The following is a 13,192-nucleotide window of genomic DNA, read 5'->3' as shown; positions in this document are numbered from 1 at the left end:
AGGGGAGGCGAATTAAAACCGGAACTATGGCATTATGTGATTATAATGCACATTTGCTCTGTTCCATTCAATGAGGTCATTCAACCCATGCTGATCCACCCCCTCCTGATAAATCCAACATGCCTCTCAAGAGCTCAATCTAGTCTCAATGCTGTAATGATCACCCACTACCCTTTCCATCGCAACCCATCAAATGTCCTTGGGATTGTGCTTGAATGTATGGAAATGCTGCACAAGTTTTAGTGGTCAATTTACCTGTTCTCAGTGTGATCCGTTGTTCTTGTATCCTAACTTTGACTCTCCTTGTCGTGAGTCCGATGTAATGGGAGACCACACAGACACGTGAGTCTATAGATGACGTTTACGGTGTTACAATTAGTAAACCTGTTCAGGTCCCAGGTTTTTTTTACTTGCAAGAGTCACACTCTTGACAGGGGCAGTGAGCTCGCACACCGAACAGCTCCCACATGGATAGTGTCCATGGGACACTCCAGTCTCTCTGGATTCTTGAATGGGCCGGGTGTGTACCAGGAGGTCACGTAAATTCGCTGACCACTTGAAGGCGAATCTTGGTTGGGGCATTTTCATGCTGGAGGTGCTAAGCAAATGCCAATGCCTCCTGATAATTTGTCTGATTTTAGTCGATAGTGGTCCAAAAGTAGTGACCACTGGTATACAGTCTCCACTGTTCTTTGATGTCCTTTAAAGAAGTGCGGCACACTGGGTATTTAAACCTAAATTTCTTGCCTGTTTGATGACCTTTTTGGGGTATGCACGGTCCTCCAATTTTCTAGAGAGATCCTCTGCCTGTTCCGAGTGTCTGGATGGACGAACAATTCCTGCGGTATCACAGGAATTGCCCTACAGGTAAATTGTCTTGAAGGGCCCTAGGGTGATAGGACCTGTAGTGAAGCAATGAGTTTTTGTCCGTCGGTTTTTGGTGCACATTAGTTCAGTTCAAAAATAAGTTTATTAGGACCAATTGGTCTTTAAACTACACATACCAACGTTGCACAGATAAAAATACAATTAATATTTTAAAACAACCTAAAACCAAAATTCATTATTTCACATAAAACTTATTTTTATGAAATCATACTGGACTCCAACCAATCTACTTAAAATTTTAATATAAAAAAACACTTACGTATTAAAATTCCAACCATTCAATTTAACTCGGATTGTCCCTCCTTGGGCCCTTCTTACCATTTCCTTAATTCATAGGAAGTCTTTTGGCTTCTTGGACAAACTTGGCCAAAGCAATTGCAATGTCCAAGAACTGCATATCCATAAGAAGCTCAATTGCTTGAATCCTTGACCTTATATCATATTTTAGAAAAACTGGGCATAAAATCAATCATCGCACAGATAACAATTTTTGACAATCCATTAAGATATGAACACAAGTACATTTTAAACCAATCCTGCATGTACATTTACCAGTATTATCCATTAATATATTTTTTATTTTCTCATTTGACCGTGCAAGATTGATACCTATTCTCACCTTTAGTAATTCCAGTCTCAACCAGTGGTTCGGTACGGTATACCATTTATCATTACTCCAGCTAAACTGCACAGACTCTTTTTGTTTCAGGTAATTCATGTCGATTTGTTTAGATTTTTCGTTTCCAAGGAATTTTAAAACACTCTTCCGTTCTTTAATACATAGTGACACTGGGTCAATTTTTACTTTTAACCGCATCCGCGCTAGCGGAATTCTGCTCCTGCGCTGAGATATTCAAAAGCGCATGTTCATCAGCGTGCGAGGAGGCTACGCCATGACGAGCCCAGCTCGTCATGAGCGTCGAAGGGGTTACTGATTCACAAATGGAGAGGAGAGTCTTTCTGGAAGCTTTTGCCCAGGTTAATTGACTCTGTTGTATCTCCCTCCTGCACCAGCAAGACACTTTCTCCTGCTCTCCTGATCCTAAGCGTTTCCAAAATCTACATAGATTTACCTGGACTTGTATGTTCTATGGTGCACATTAGTCACAAGCTTGTTATTTTCGGCCTGAATGTCAAGGTCAAGTTAAGTCGCTGTTGATCTATTGACCGTCCATGTAAACTCCAAACATTCATCAAGGTTATTTAACCATTCTAAAAACTCATTAAGCTCTGTTTCTGTAACAGATCATTTGCACAGCACATCATCTATATATCTCTTCCAGATGACAATGTTCCTCTGGAAGAGATTGGTGTCAGATTGATGTGGTTGGACTCAAACTGGCCTACATAGATGCAGGCCAGACTGGGAGTGAATGTGACCCCCATCGAGGTACTAGATACCCGAAGGTACATCTGGTCTTTAAAGGCAAAGAAATTTTGAGTAAAAGCGATTTCTATACATTGTAAAACAAATGTCAGTGAAATGTCATAAAATCACTCGCATTCCCCCAGGGCGTGTGCTGCTGCCACCAGTGTTGCCTCCTGGGGGATGCTGGTGTACAGTGATATGATGTCAATGGGGACTAAAAACTGATGGTCCGGGTCAAATATAACGTCATCCAGTATTCTCAGAACGTCGGTGGTGTCTTGAAAGTAAGAGGGTTGTGTAATAACACATTCTCTCAAAAAGAAGTCTGAAAACTGCGACATGGGTTCCAATAATGATTGGATACCCAAAACAATCGGGCGCCCAGGCGGTGGTCGCTGGGCCTTGTGTATTTTAGGCACAATGTAGAATGCCGGAACCCTGGGTTTCATATTAATGAGAAATTCTGCCTCTTTGTACGTGAGCCATTTCTTTTCCTTTGCCTCCGTGACCATCTTGGTAATGGTTGACTGTAGTTCTTTGGTCAGGTCCCTCATGAGTAGTCTATAATTCTGTTCGACTCCCAACAGCCTGGCCACTTCGGCCTCATAGTCCTGGGTGCCCATCACCCCCACCGCCCGAGCAGTTTGATGGTGGAATTATTTTGAATGGACTTCACAGCCTGTCAATCTCGGCTACTCATGTTGCTGTGGGTGGTGCTATTCATGTTTTGTTCCAAATTAGAAATATCTTGCAGGATTGTCTGCTCAAAGACTTAGACCTCCGGGCCTACTAGGTTATTTGGAGGACAAAATTGTGAGGGGCATCGCAGGTTGGTTGAAAAGACTGAGCGGTGTCCTGTTCGTTGCCCTCAAAAAACTTCTTGAGTTTGATCTTTCTCATAAGGACATATAGTTCCCCTCGAAGTCTAAAAACTGTCATGTTTTGGAGACGTACCCAAGGCCCTTGTAAAGAACCCTAAGTTCGTCCTCAGTCAGTTGGTATTTTGATAGATTGACCACTATGTTCCTATCACTCATGGCTAGAGGGGTGTTCAGCCCAGACTGTATGCAATTCTGGGAGAGAACATATGCCATGTTGAATTTAAATTCTGTCGTGCCCGTCCTCTCCCTCTGTGGCTGGTCCCTCTTTGGTCTGGAGGATGTTGTCCTAAAAAAGCCCAGAACAAAGCTCCTAGATCCTATTTTGCTCTTTCTTGGGGATTAAATCTCACCCTTTGATTAGAGGAAGATGACTGGGCACTGTAGTTGTAGTCCTTACTACTTGTGTTTCCAAAGGGTCCAATTTTTTGGAGTCCTCCTGCCTTGACGTCGCCCACCCCTGGGGCCCTGTGATGTAGTGTCCATTTTGAGGCTTGTTGGTAATATTGATCTTCCACGTACGGGAATGCCCACTCGTGGCTGAATCTATCTAGATTCCTTCTTAATCCTTTAATCTTTTGGTTGACCATGTAAGTTTGATATTCCCCAAGGTCACTTTGAATCTTAGCCAGTTGTTCTTTAGTGTCTTTGATGGTGGTGGCAGCCTTAATGGCTTCCTATAACTCTAATATCTCCTTAAGAAGTTCTTTACTCAACCTCTTGGCCATATTAATAATCGGGATAAGCCAGTCCTGGGTGCACTTATTGGCTATGTAGCTCCAGTCCACCCAGAACCTCTTATCCTCCAGATTTTTTTTTGGCTCAATGCAGACCAAGAGGCTCGCTGGTGCTGCTCCTGCCCGTAGATACTCAGTCATTCTGGCGCTTTTTACTGTTGGACAACTTCTACCAATCATAATGGGCTGTTGAAGTCCCGCTTAAAGGGGCGTTGGGTAATAAAGACGGCCCGATAGTATGGAAGCTATATGGTTGTCAGTGAAGGCCAAACAGAACTTGCCCATGCTCAAAGATCTATGACAGACGGACAAGGGTGGAAACCTCAACAATGAATCGGTGCCAACTGGATATATCTAAGCTGATATTGAGCCAGCCGATTTGTCCTGAAGAGACCTTCCCATTCACAAGGGGTTGAAACGTCAACATACATCTCAATATCTCTTAGATGACTGTTGATCTGCATTGTGGTATATTACATGCACATGATAATTAGTAAAAAGTTGGCACACAAACCAAGGATGATTTATGGTGCCTTTCTTAATATTTATACACACACACTTAACTCGTTCGCTGCTGCGGCTTTTCCGCCGCAGCGCTAACAGGGCGGGGCGGCCGCATGCTGGTGACAGAACCGCTCCGTCACCAGCCGCGGTTGGGCTGTGCTCGTGACGGAGCGGTACCGTCATGGCCCGCCCCGCTCAATAGAACGCGCCGCGCAGGTGCGGCCGGGCCATGACGGAACCGCTCCGTCATCAGCACAGCCCAACCGCAGCTGATAACGGAGCGGTTCCGTCATCAGCATCGAACGGGTTAAGCACTGTGTCTGCACTTGTTTTTAAGTCACACAGTTATTTGCATCTGTATTGGAGAATACATTACAGCAACAGAAACCTTTCCAGTCACATTGTTTGTTTCTTGCAACCCAAATGAAAACCTTCCTTTGGGACACTTTAAAAAAACATTTGATGAGGGGTTTCCCCTGATTTATACAAAGAGGATTCCAGGAGGTTTACAAGAGTCCCATAGTGTATTCTGTTAGCATAACAATCCTGACCCATGTCCCTGTGGGCATAGACGGTTGTCCTTGTGGCACTATACATTAAAAGACCAAACACGCATGGCATATATCCTCCTGAATTGCAGTCACACTTGAATTACCAGTCCATTTCAGAGAAGTAAACACTGGTAATGCTGAAAATGCTTAGTTTTCCAACGTTCTCTATAACTGTAGGATATGGTAACACCTATTATAGTTTTTTTTTTCTTTTCTATGTATTCAAAAGAGGAGTCTCACTCCTCTCTGGTACACTTAACCCCTTTGCTGCGTAGAACGTTCAGCACCCAGTGCTGAACGTTCGAATAACGAGCGCTGGCCCGTCGGCCAACGGTCGTGCGCAGCACTGGCAAGGTAGTGCTCGCGACAACCGTTGGCCGACGGCAGCGCTTAAGGGGTTAAGAAGAGAATCCTAGTGACCGATGTAGGGTTGAACTCCCTATTAGATGAGGTAGGCAGCAATGGTTGGATAGAAATCACTGCAAATCATTGGGTGTTAAACATTAAAAAAAAAATAATAACAAGAAAAAAACTCCTTGCTCTTGGTCTGCAACAGCTGTACGCACAAGAGTAGTTGCCAACAGGACATGTAAAGAAAAAAGTACATTTTCCGAAACTCAACTAAAATCAATGTCGCCATTTGGGCTGATACACTCTCAGGTGGTGTGTAAGGGGATAAGGGATCATCCATGTTGAATTTTGAAGGAAACTGAAGTACTACAGGCTGATCATTGGAAATCTTAAAACATTTCAATCACCAAATATTTTTAATACTGCAAAATAGTTTCTCCTTTAAGGCCTCTGCCTCACAGGCAAAGCAAGATAGTCTGTTATTACGTAAAGTCACTCAGTGTCACAAAGATGCATGTTGCTTGCCATGACAAAATAATCTATGCACATTAAGTGAATATTATATAAGAAACATTTATTTTTTAATTTGTCATAAATTAAAGAGCAAATATCAAGGGCTTAAGAGGAAGTGAACCGTTTTTCACTACTGCCCCTCCCCCCCCCAAAAAAAAGCCAGTTTCAATGGCTGCGTCTTGATGGTATGACGTTGAAACATAGCCCACACCATTTCTATAAGCATACAGGAATGTAAATGATGTACTGCTTGTTCTTGAAGCAGAATCTACTTAACAGGTAGCCACAATTCTCGCGTTTCCTTCACACACTCTTGTGCAAGACCTTACAACAGATGAAGGCTGGGAAAATGGCAGTGTTGAGCAGGGTACTGAACATTCATTTATGGTCATACGGTTCCCATTAGGCCCTCAAATTGTTGGTTCAAGGAATCTGGAACTTGAGGCTGAACAAAATAGTTGTGACTAATAACACCTTGCTGGCACAAGTGATGTTCTAGTAGCTAGCTGCTGGTCCACCAGGAAAGGAGACCCAGGCCTGGCTCGCTGATGGAACCCTGAAAAACAAGAAAAATAGAACGTTAAATAGGGAATCCCCATAAAAGCAACTTAAGAATGTCAATACTCCACTAGGGTGGGATAGCTGGCTAAGTTAATCATAAACAAAATACCAATGTTCTTGGCAGAGGCCACCAGGAGAGAGCATTTTCTACTCCAGTCCTCACACCACTAGAGGAACAAGTATAAATGAAGGTGAACCAGAGATATAGGCTATTGCTACCAGTGTCTCAGGACATTACGGCTGTACCTGGAATAAAGTCATGGTGGGAAGGAGCAATATTCACAACAGAAGCCTCGCTGTGAAGAATAGATCTACAATAGAGAAGGTATTACCAACTTACGACGTTTCAAGAGGAAAAAAACAGTCAATATGGAATTTACTCCCTGAAATAGAGAAGTAAAATGCTCAAAACAATAGACTCATGCCTTTCTATACCAGAAAATGAGCTGTTCCAAAAGGTAACTGTGTTCCCCACTATAGAGGGAGTTTAAAAAAAGAATTGCAGCAATATTTTGAACATGTGGACTGTCCTACAGTAAAATAGGATTTTTATAAATGCTAAGTGGAGTCAGTGGATAACCTTCACTGATTGTATGCCTGTACAGTGGTATGCTGGGTTTTTAAAAAATATTATAAAGGAAAAAAAGTAAAAAATATTTATAAAGGAACAAAGGTCCCTCCCAACATAAATTCAAGGACCGTAATTAACAAAGAAATACAATGATGCTTTTGTTTATATAAATCCCAATGGGTCTTATAATTTATTTGAAAAATAAAGAAATCATGAAAGTGGGACAGTTTTGAACGAATAAGTGAGTTAAACTCAGTCATTGTAAACATTGGCCAGAATACAATCAATAGTTAGGCCACAAGCATGTAGGTAGCACCATTCACATTTTTATGATATAGATATAAACAAGTATGTGTCGAGGTGCTGAGGTCAATGACGTTTCGATTCCTAACGTAAAATAGGATTAGCATCAGGACAGAAGTGATGCCTGAAAAAAATGCAATGTAATGGAGGGCCAACCAAGGTCAATTTAAATGGAAGGTCGCAAAATTATACATCAAGTCTCATGGTACAATCGGGAAGGAAATGTGGGAGAATGCTATATACTGGTAGCTAGATCCAGATCCGATTGGAAGAAGATGTGGTGATGTCCTAGTTTTGGATGTTCAATTTCAAAACAATATGAAAGTCGGACCATATTCAGCCTGTGAGAAACGGCGTATTACCCCGGCTAGGGTTTCCTTGTTTCTTTAAGATATGTTATTTTAATGACTGGTTACATATGGGGATCCTAGGCCTGCTGTCCTCCTGCTAGCCAATCAATATACAGGCTTGAGAACCTGGGTCTTGAGAGCTCCTTCAGCTGCAGATCACAGACCAGCAGGAAACTAAGAATGTTAAAATCTTACCTACATTGTACTTTGGGGGTAACCACGTGCTACAATCCAACACACTGGAGCACATTTTATTACTGTCACCCCAACTTTGAAGGTTTTATCATGAGGAAAGATGGAAATCGTGAATGGAAATATTTACACACAGTACTTTTGATGCAGACATGCTCTTTTTATGATAGATGTCAGCTAAGACTAAAGGCAGTAAATGTTTAGGGCAACAAAAATAATGTGGCACTGGAGGTTTTAAATGATATGGGACTGTTGACTGAATAAATCAAGCATGAAAAGTTGGATTTTAAGTCACAATTCTGAAAATATCACTTTTAGAAACTTGTCATTTTCTTCTCCTAGCCATTTGGTACCTGCTGCCAGTGGTCTGGGTCACTTGACTTTTAATTACTTGGCTGTTGGGCTTTGTGTGTTTCTCCCACACAGTGAGACAAAACAGGACTAACTGTTGGCAGGATGTGTCCAGTCTGCCAGGATAGCTGGGGTGGAGCTGTTCCCTGTCCCACTTACGTTTCAAAATTCTCCCCCTTTGTTCCATTTATTTTTGTTATCTATTCTATTTTTCCATCATTTTTTACAGTTCTCACACCCCTGATCTTCTTTCAACTTCATCCCTATTTGCCCTTACCGCCTTCTCCATTCTCATTTCCTCTTCTACTTTCACTCCCCTCCCCTTTCTTCTATTTAATTTTCACCACACCTTTCCAATCCTCTTCTTACATTCCCTTTGTTCTTATCTATTCCCCTTTTTCACTTCCCCCTCTGCTCATCCTATATTTCTTTCCCTCCATATCTTTTACATCGCTCCCAATATACCTTCCTCTCCCCCTTCCCCTACTTTACACTGAGTCCTTTGCTCTTTCTCCAGTTCTGTTCTCTCCCCTAACCCTCGTTTTAGGTTTCGCCTGCACAGCGCTTGTGCTGTGCTTGTGAAATCTCATGTATTTAATACATCTTAAAATGGGCTATTATATCAGTTCCCATTGCCGAAGTACTGTGTCCATTTACTTTTGTGTAGAACTTTTTTTGGTGTACTTTCCTTGGCAGCACACATTGAAACCGTGTCGCAGCCATTGTTGCATGTTCTTTAAGCGCAGCATTTTGTTGCCTGTCTGACGACCACTGCACACATTTAACACTTAAAGCTTTTGTTGCAGCTTATATTGTTAAAAAGCTGGCTTCTGAAGACTGATGAAGCCCTCAAATGTCACTTAACAATAGTCTCTCTCTCTCTCTCTCTCCCTCCTCTGTATGGACACACCAATTTGCCCCCCTTTTACTGGATCTATTTTCCGCTGCTCTTCATTCCTCATGTGCCTTATCACACCCGTTGCAGTGCCCCTTCTGTTCTCTTGCAGTTCTAGCTTCTCTATCTCCGAGTTTCCTCTCTTGTATTTTTTTTTGTTGCTCCCTCCGTCATTTTTGCCTTAGTTCTACACATTCAAATTACTACTGTTTCTTGACCCCTATTCCCTATTTTTTGATGCACTTGTGACGACTGCAATCCAAATACAACCAAACGAGGAAAACACTTTAATCCTGTTAAGTGGGTTCATATAGCACACTTCAGCCTTGCCATTTCTTCTTAGAAGACTAGCATTTGTTCCTTGAAGGAAACCGGTGTTAGGTAGGGGATCGCCTGAGAGCAGTTCGAGTCCCAGAGAGGCAGTCAGTCTGCACATATCCCCCAGACACACACAAAGGGGGTGCTGCATGCCCGACTGCTGCATGGGTGCTTGGAAAATTAGGGGATGGGTCGTTATCCCAGGAGACAGTCCTTGTTTATATTCGGTTTAGACTGCCTTGTCATCTTGAAGTCAAAATGTGGATTTGAAGCCTGGGATTTAATCTACCTCTTCACTTTACTTCAGGGAAATTGATTGCCTGTATGAACCAGAAGTAAGTTTTGCATCAGAGTTAACATTTTTTTTGCCCCGGGTCACAGTGAATAGTACGTTTCCAACCCTAGTGTGTGTTTGTCAAAACCAGTGCTTTCCTAGTTCTATTTTTAAATATGAGGAGAGTAGGTGAATTGCCCAGAATCACAGGATGGAAGCAGATGCTAAGTCTCAAACCTGGATCCCAGGTTCTAAGGACCCGATGTCTCGGGTTTAGTCCGTGCTATATTAAACTCTAAAAAAAAATATATATATATATATATATATATATATATATAAGACGCCAGCTCTCGCCTCCTCGTCACATGCTCTACCTTGTGGGTACCTCTTGCCAAGCTCTGTCCCATCCCTTAGTCACTACGACCAGAGCAGCGCTCCTCTGCACAAGCAGGAAGGCCTCCCACCTTGCCCGTCGTCGTGAAACACCTCATAAAATATATACAATCAATATAAATAACAAAAACACTTTTAATAATAAATATTGAAATCATAACTCAAAAGAGAGCAACCTGCCTTCCCATCTAAACAAATAATAACCCCTCCCCCACTCTATATTATTGGCACCCATCCGTTTCGCCAGCAACTCTACTTCAGGAATTTAAATGCTGTCTGCAGAACTTTAAGTTCATTTGTGTCTCTCTGAAAACGGCATTGCTTCATTTACTTATGCTGATTATTAGGTCTCGCTTGCAGGCAATGTGCGTATGCTGTCCCTGGCCAACGACTACTGTTCCTTAAAAAATGTTTTAGAAGTGTGAATAGTGGGATGGGCTGGGAATAGTCACTTCATCCCTGTGTCCCTGGCTATAACAAGTATGAGGAGCTTTTGTCTGGGCAGTAGACTTGGGATCAAAAGTGAAATGACTCCTAGCAGCAGCTTCAGAAAGTATGTGTTGGCGACTGCATGAGCTGGTTCAGGAGGGTAGCGAAGTTTGTTGGTGAATTGCCAGGAGCCACAAATTTTCTCTTCTGCAAATCATTTGGGCCCACCTTATTAGATCACTTGGTTCTATGTAGCTGTTGTACATCATAGGCCATAATAACAACTTTTAAAGTCTTTTAAAGGTCTGCTGGGATGAGCCACATAGATGGTGTCTGCACTACCAGTGAGCATGGAACTCGTCTTTGCCCGATCTATTAACATATGTTAAAACTGTCACTACAAAGTAGCGGGCCATCTACATTGTGCTCGTGTGTTCTATATTAATGTGCACAATTTGCATTGGCCTGTAAAAAAATACTTTAATGTGAATCGCCTATTGAATATCAAGTATTACTTCATCCACTTTTAAACATGCAATTTCCCTTTTTGCTTGTTAGCAACGCTGACATTTGTACCGATGCTCCTGTACAGGTGAGAAGTTAGAGCAGCTTCACATCCCCCCAAGCAGCTGTAGTGCACATCGCCCTGCAAGTCCCATCAGTTTTCACCTGACATTTCCCCCTGCCCACATTTCTTTTGCATCCGTCTTGTATATGTGTGCAGAAGATCCCTATGTCAATGGAAGGCACATCATGCCACATGCAAAAAGTATGAATTGAGACCCTTTGATTACACCACTGAATGTAGAGGATTAGCACTTGCGGTCTTCTCTGTCCCAAGTCTCTTCTTGTCCACCGTAACACATTCAGGCCAAAAAAGCAAGCTCCCTCCATCCTACAGACACGAAAGGGCACCTAAAAAAGACAGTGCTTTGGAAATATGCAAATACACTAGTCTTTGCAACCCCCTTTCTTGTTGTATGTTTGACATGTACACGGTTGAGCTGCTCTTTTATGAATGATACTGTGCAGGGAACATGGTTGTCAGTGTCTCATTGACTTTGTCGTTGTGTTTTAACATGGTGTACAGCTACGCAGCTGCTGTGCAGCATTGCTGAAATTAACCAAAGAAAAGCTGTGATGTGCAGAACCTGCCATTCAGATATGTGGCACAGAAGCAGGGCAGCTGTACCACGTGGCTAAATAAAACATTGACACAGCCAATAGCTGTGACCAGAACATCCCAAAACCTATTTGATTCATTCGAAACTTCACATTCTAAACCTTTATTGATTCATCCAAAACTCCATATTTCTGTTCTTTCTTTTCACTACCTAGATCTCATACATTCCTTTTACCTTTAATATTGTCCTTGCTCGGTGACCCCTCTTTCTTTTCTCCTAAAACCTTATCTTCTTGCTTCCTTCCTCAGCCTCTTCTTCTATCTTGCTTTCCATGATTGATTTTCTTTCCTTTGTCTCTCTTTCCTGCACTGCACTGTGCAGATGCCACGTGTGGTAGAACAGACCGGCTGTGTCTCGCCAGGACCTGGGTGAGGTGAGCAGTACCTAGGCAGCTGTCTCCGGCATATCAGGACACAGCATGGTTTTGCCTCATTTTGTAACTTTGAACCACACCTCCATATATTTCTCCCACTCTTAGACACTGATCACCCTGCACAATCACCCACCATTTACTCTGCAATCACCCTGACATTGCGCTGGCAGTCAGATACTGCTCATCCGCCACTCACATAGTGCTGACTCTGCACTCATACACCATTGACATACCTCTCACCGTCCACCCACACCTCTCACCCTGTACTCAAATCACACATCCTGCATTTATACTATTGACATACCGCTCACCCTACACTCGCACAACTCTTAACTTGAACAGGGTAACCTCTCTCACTCTGTACACTCACACATTTCTCATTTTGCACTGAACGCACATCAATCACCATACATTGAGGCACTTTCGCTCTGCACTCAGACACTAATCAACCTTCATTCATGCACCGCTCACCCTGCACAGAGGGCACTCGCACCATTCTCCCTGCACTCATACTCTGCTCCCAGACCTTTTAGCTTATTATTAATCCCATAGCCGAAACCTAACGCATTTACCAATGCTTGTTCACTTTCTTGTGTGCTATGATCCTTCCTCTCCCTTTTGCTTTCTCACACTAATGTGTCCTTGCCATCTGCCTACAGTTCTTACCCTCTCCTTTTCTCTCCAACTCACTCCCTTCTACGTCCTTCTCTTCCCCCTTGCCCTCCCTCCACCACCCTACCCATAGCTCTTGTCCTGTTCTAACTCACCTCCTTCCATCTCTCTTACTTCCTACTAAACCCCTCTCTGCATCCCTTTCTCCTACTCTCTAGTCCTGCCTTCCTTCTCCTTCTCCCCTTGACTAGCCCACTTTTACTCATTATGCCCTACTCCGTACGTCTTTCTAGTTCTCATTGCCCTCTTCCCTAGTTCCCCTCCCATAATTTGCTACGTTGTAATATTTACTAATTCTATGATTATTTCATTGGCCATCGGATTTGTGTTACTTTGTTATCTGCATGATCTTAAAGTCAATGCTGTTCTTTGTGAAATGCTCTCATACATGGTGGTGCTCAGAGCAATATAAAACTGTTAAATAAACAAATGTTAAGAAAAATAGATACTATGTTAAAAGAAGCATGCAATGCTGCACGCATCACTGTTTCTGCATACAGCAATAAAAAAAGCATACTTAGTATACTAAAAAGGT

At 42.6% G+C, this 13,192-nt stretch overlaps 1 protein-coding gene across 1 annotated transcript in view; it reads right to left on the bottom strand.

Moving 5' to 3' along the window:
* Positions 1-4,689: 4,689 nt before the first annotated feature.
* POLR3H (RNA polymerase III subunit H) overlaps positions 4,690-13,192 on the bottom strand; it is a 103,798-nt gene continuing 95,295 nt past the window's right edge. The window contains exon 8 of the mRNA XM_086963501.1: positions 4,690-6,347. Within this exon, the coding sequence (XP_086819627.1) occupies positions 6,294-6,347 (54 nt within the window). The 3' untranslated portion in view covers positions 4,690-6,293. The remainder of the gene's footprint in view (positions 6,348-13,192) is intronic.

Source organism: Lissotriton vulgaris, chromosome 1_1 (genome assembly GCF_964263255.1).
Source record: "Lissotriton vulgaris chromosome 1_1, aLisVul1.2, whole genome shotgun sequence".
Taxonomy (NCBI): Eukaryota; Metazoa; Chordata; class Amphibia; order Caudata; family Salamandridae; genus Lissotriton; species Lissotriton vulgaris.
Note: the sequence above shows the minus strand (reverse complement) of the source record. Positions and strands in the feature narration are given on the sequence as shown.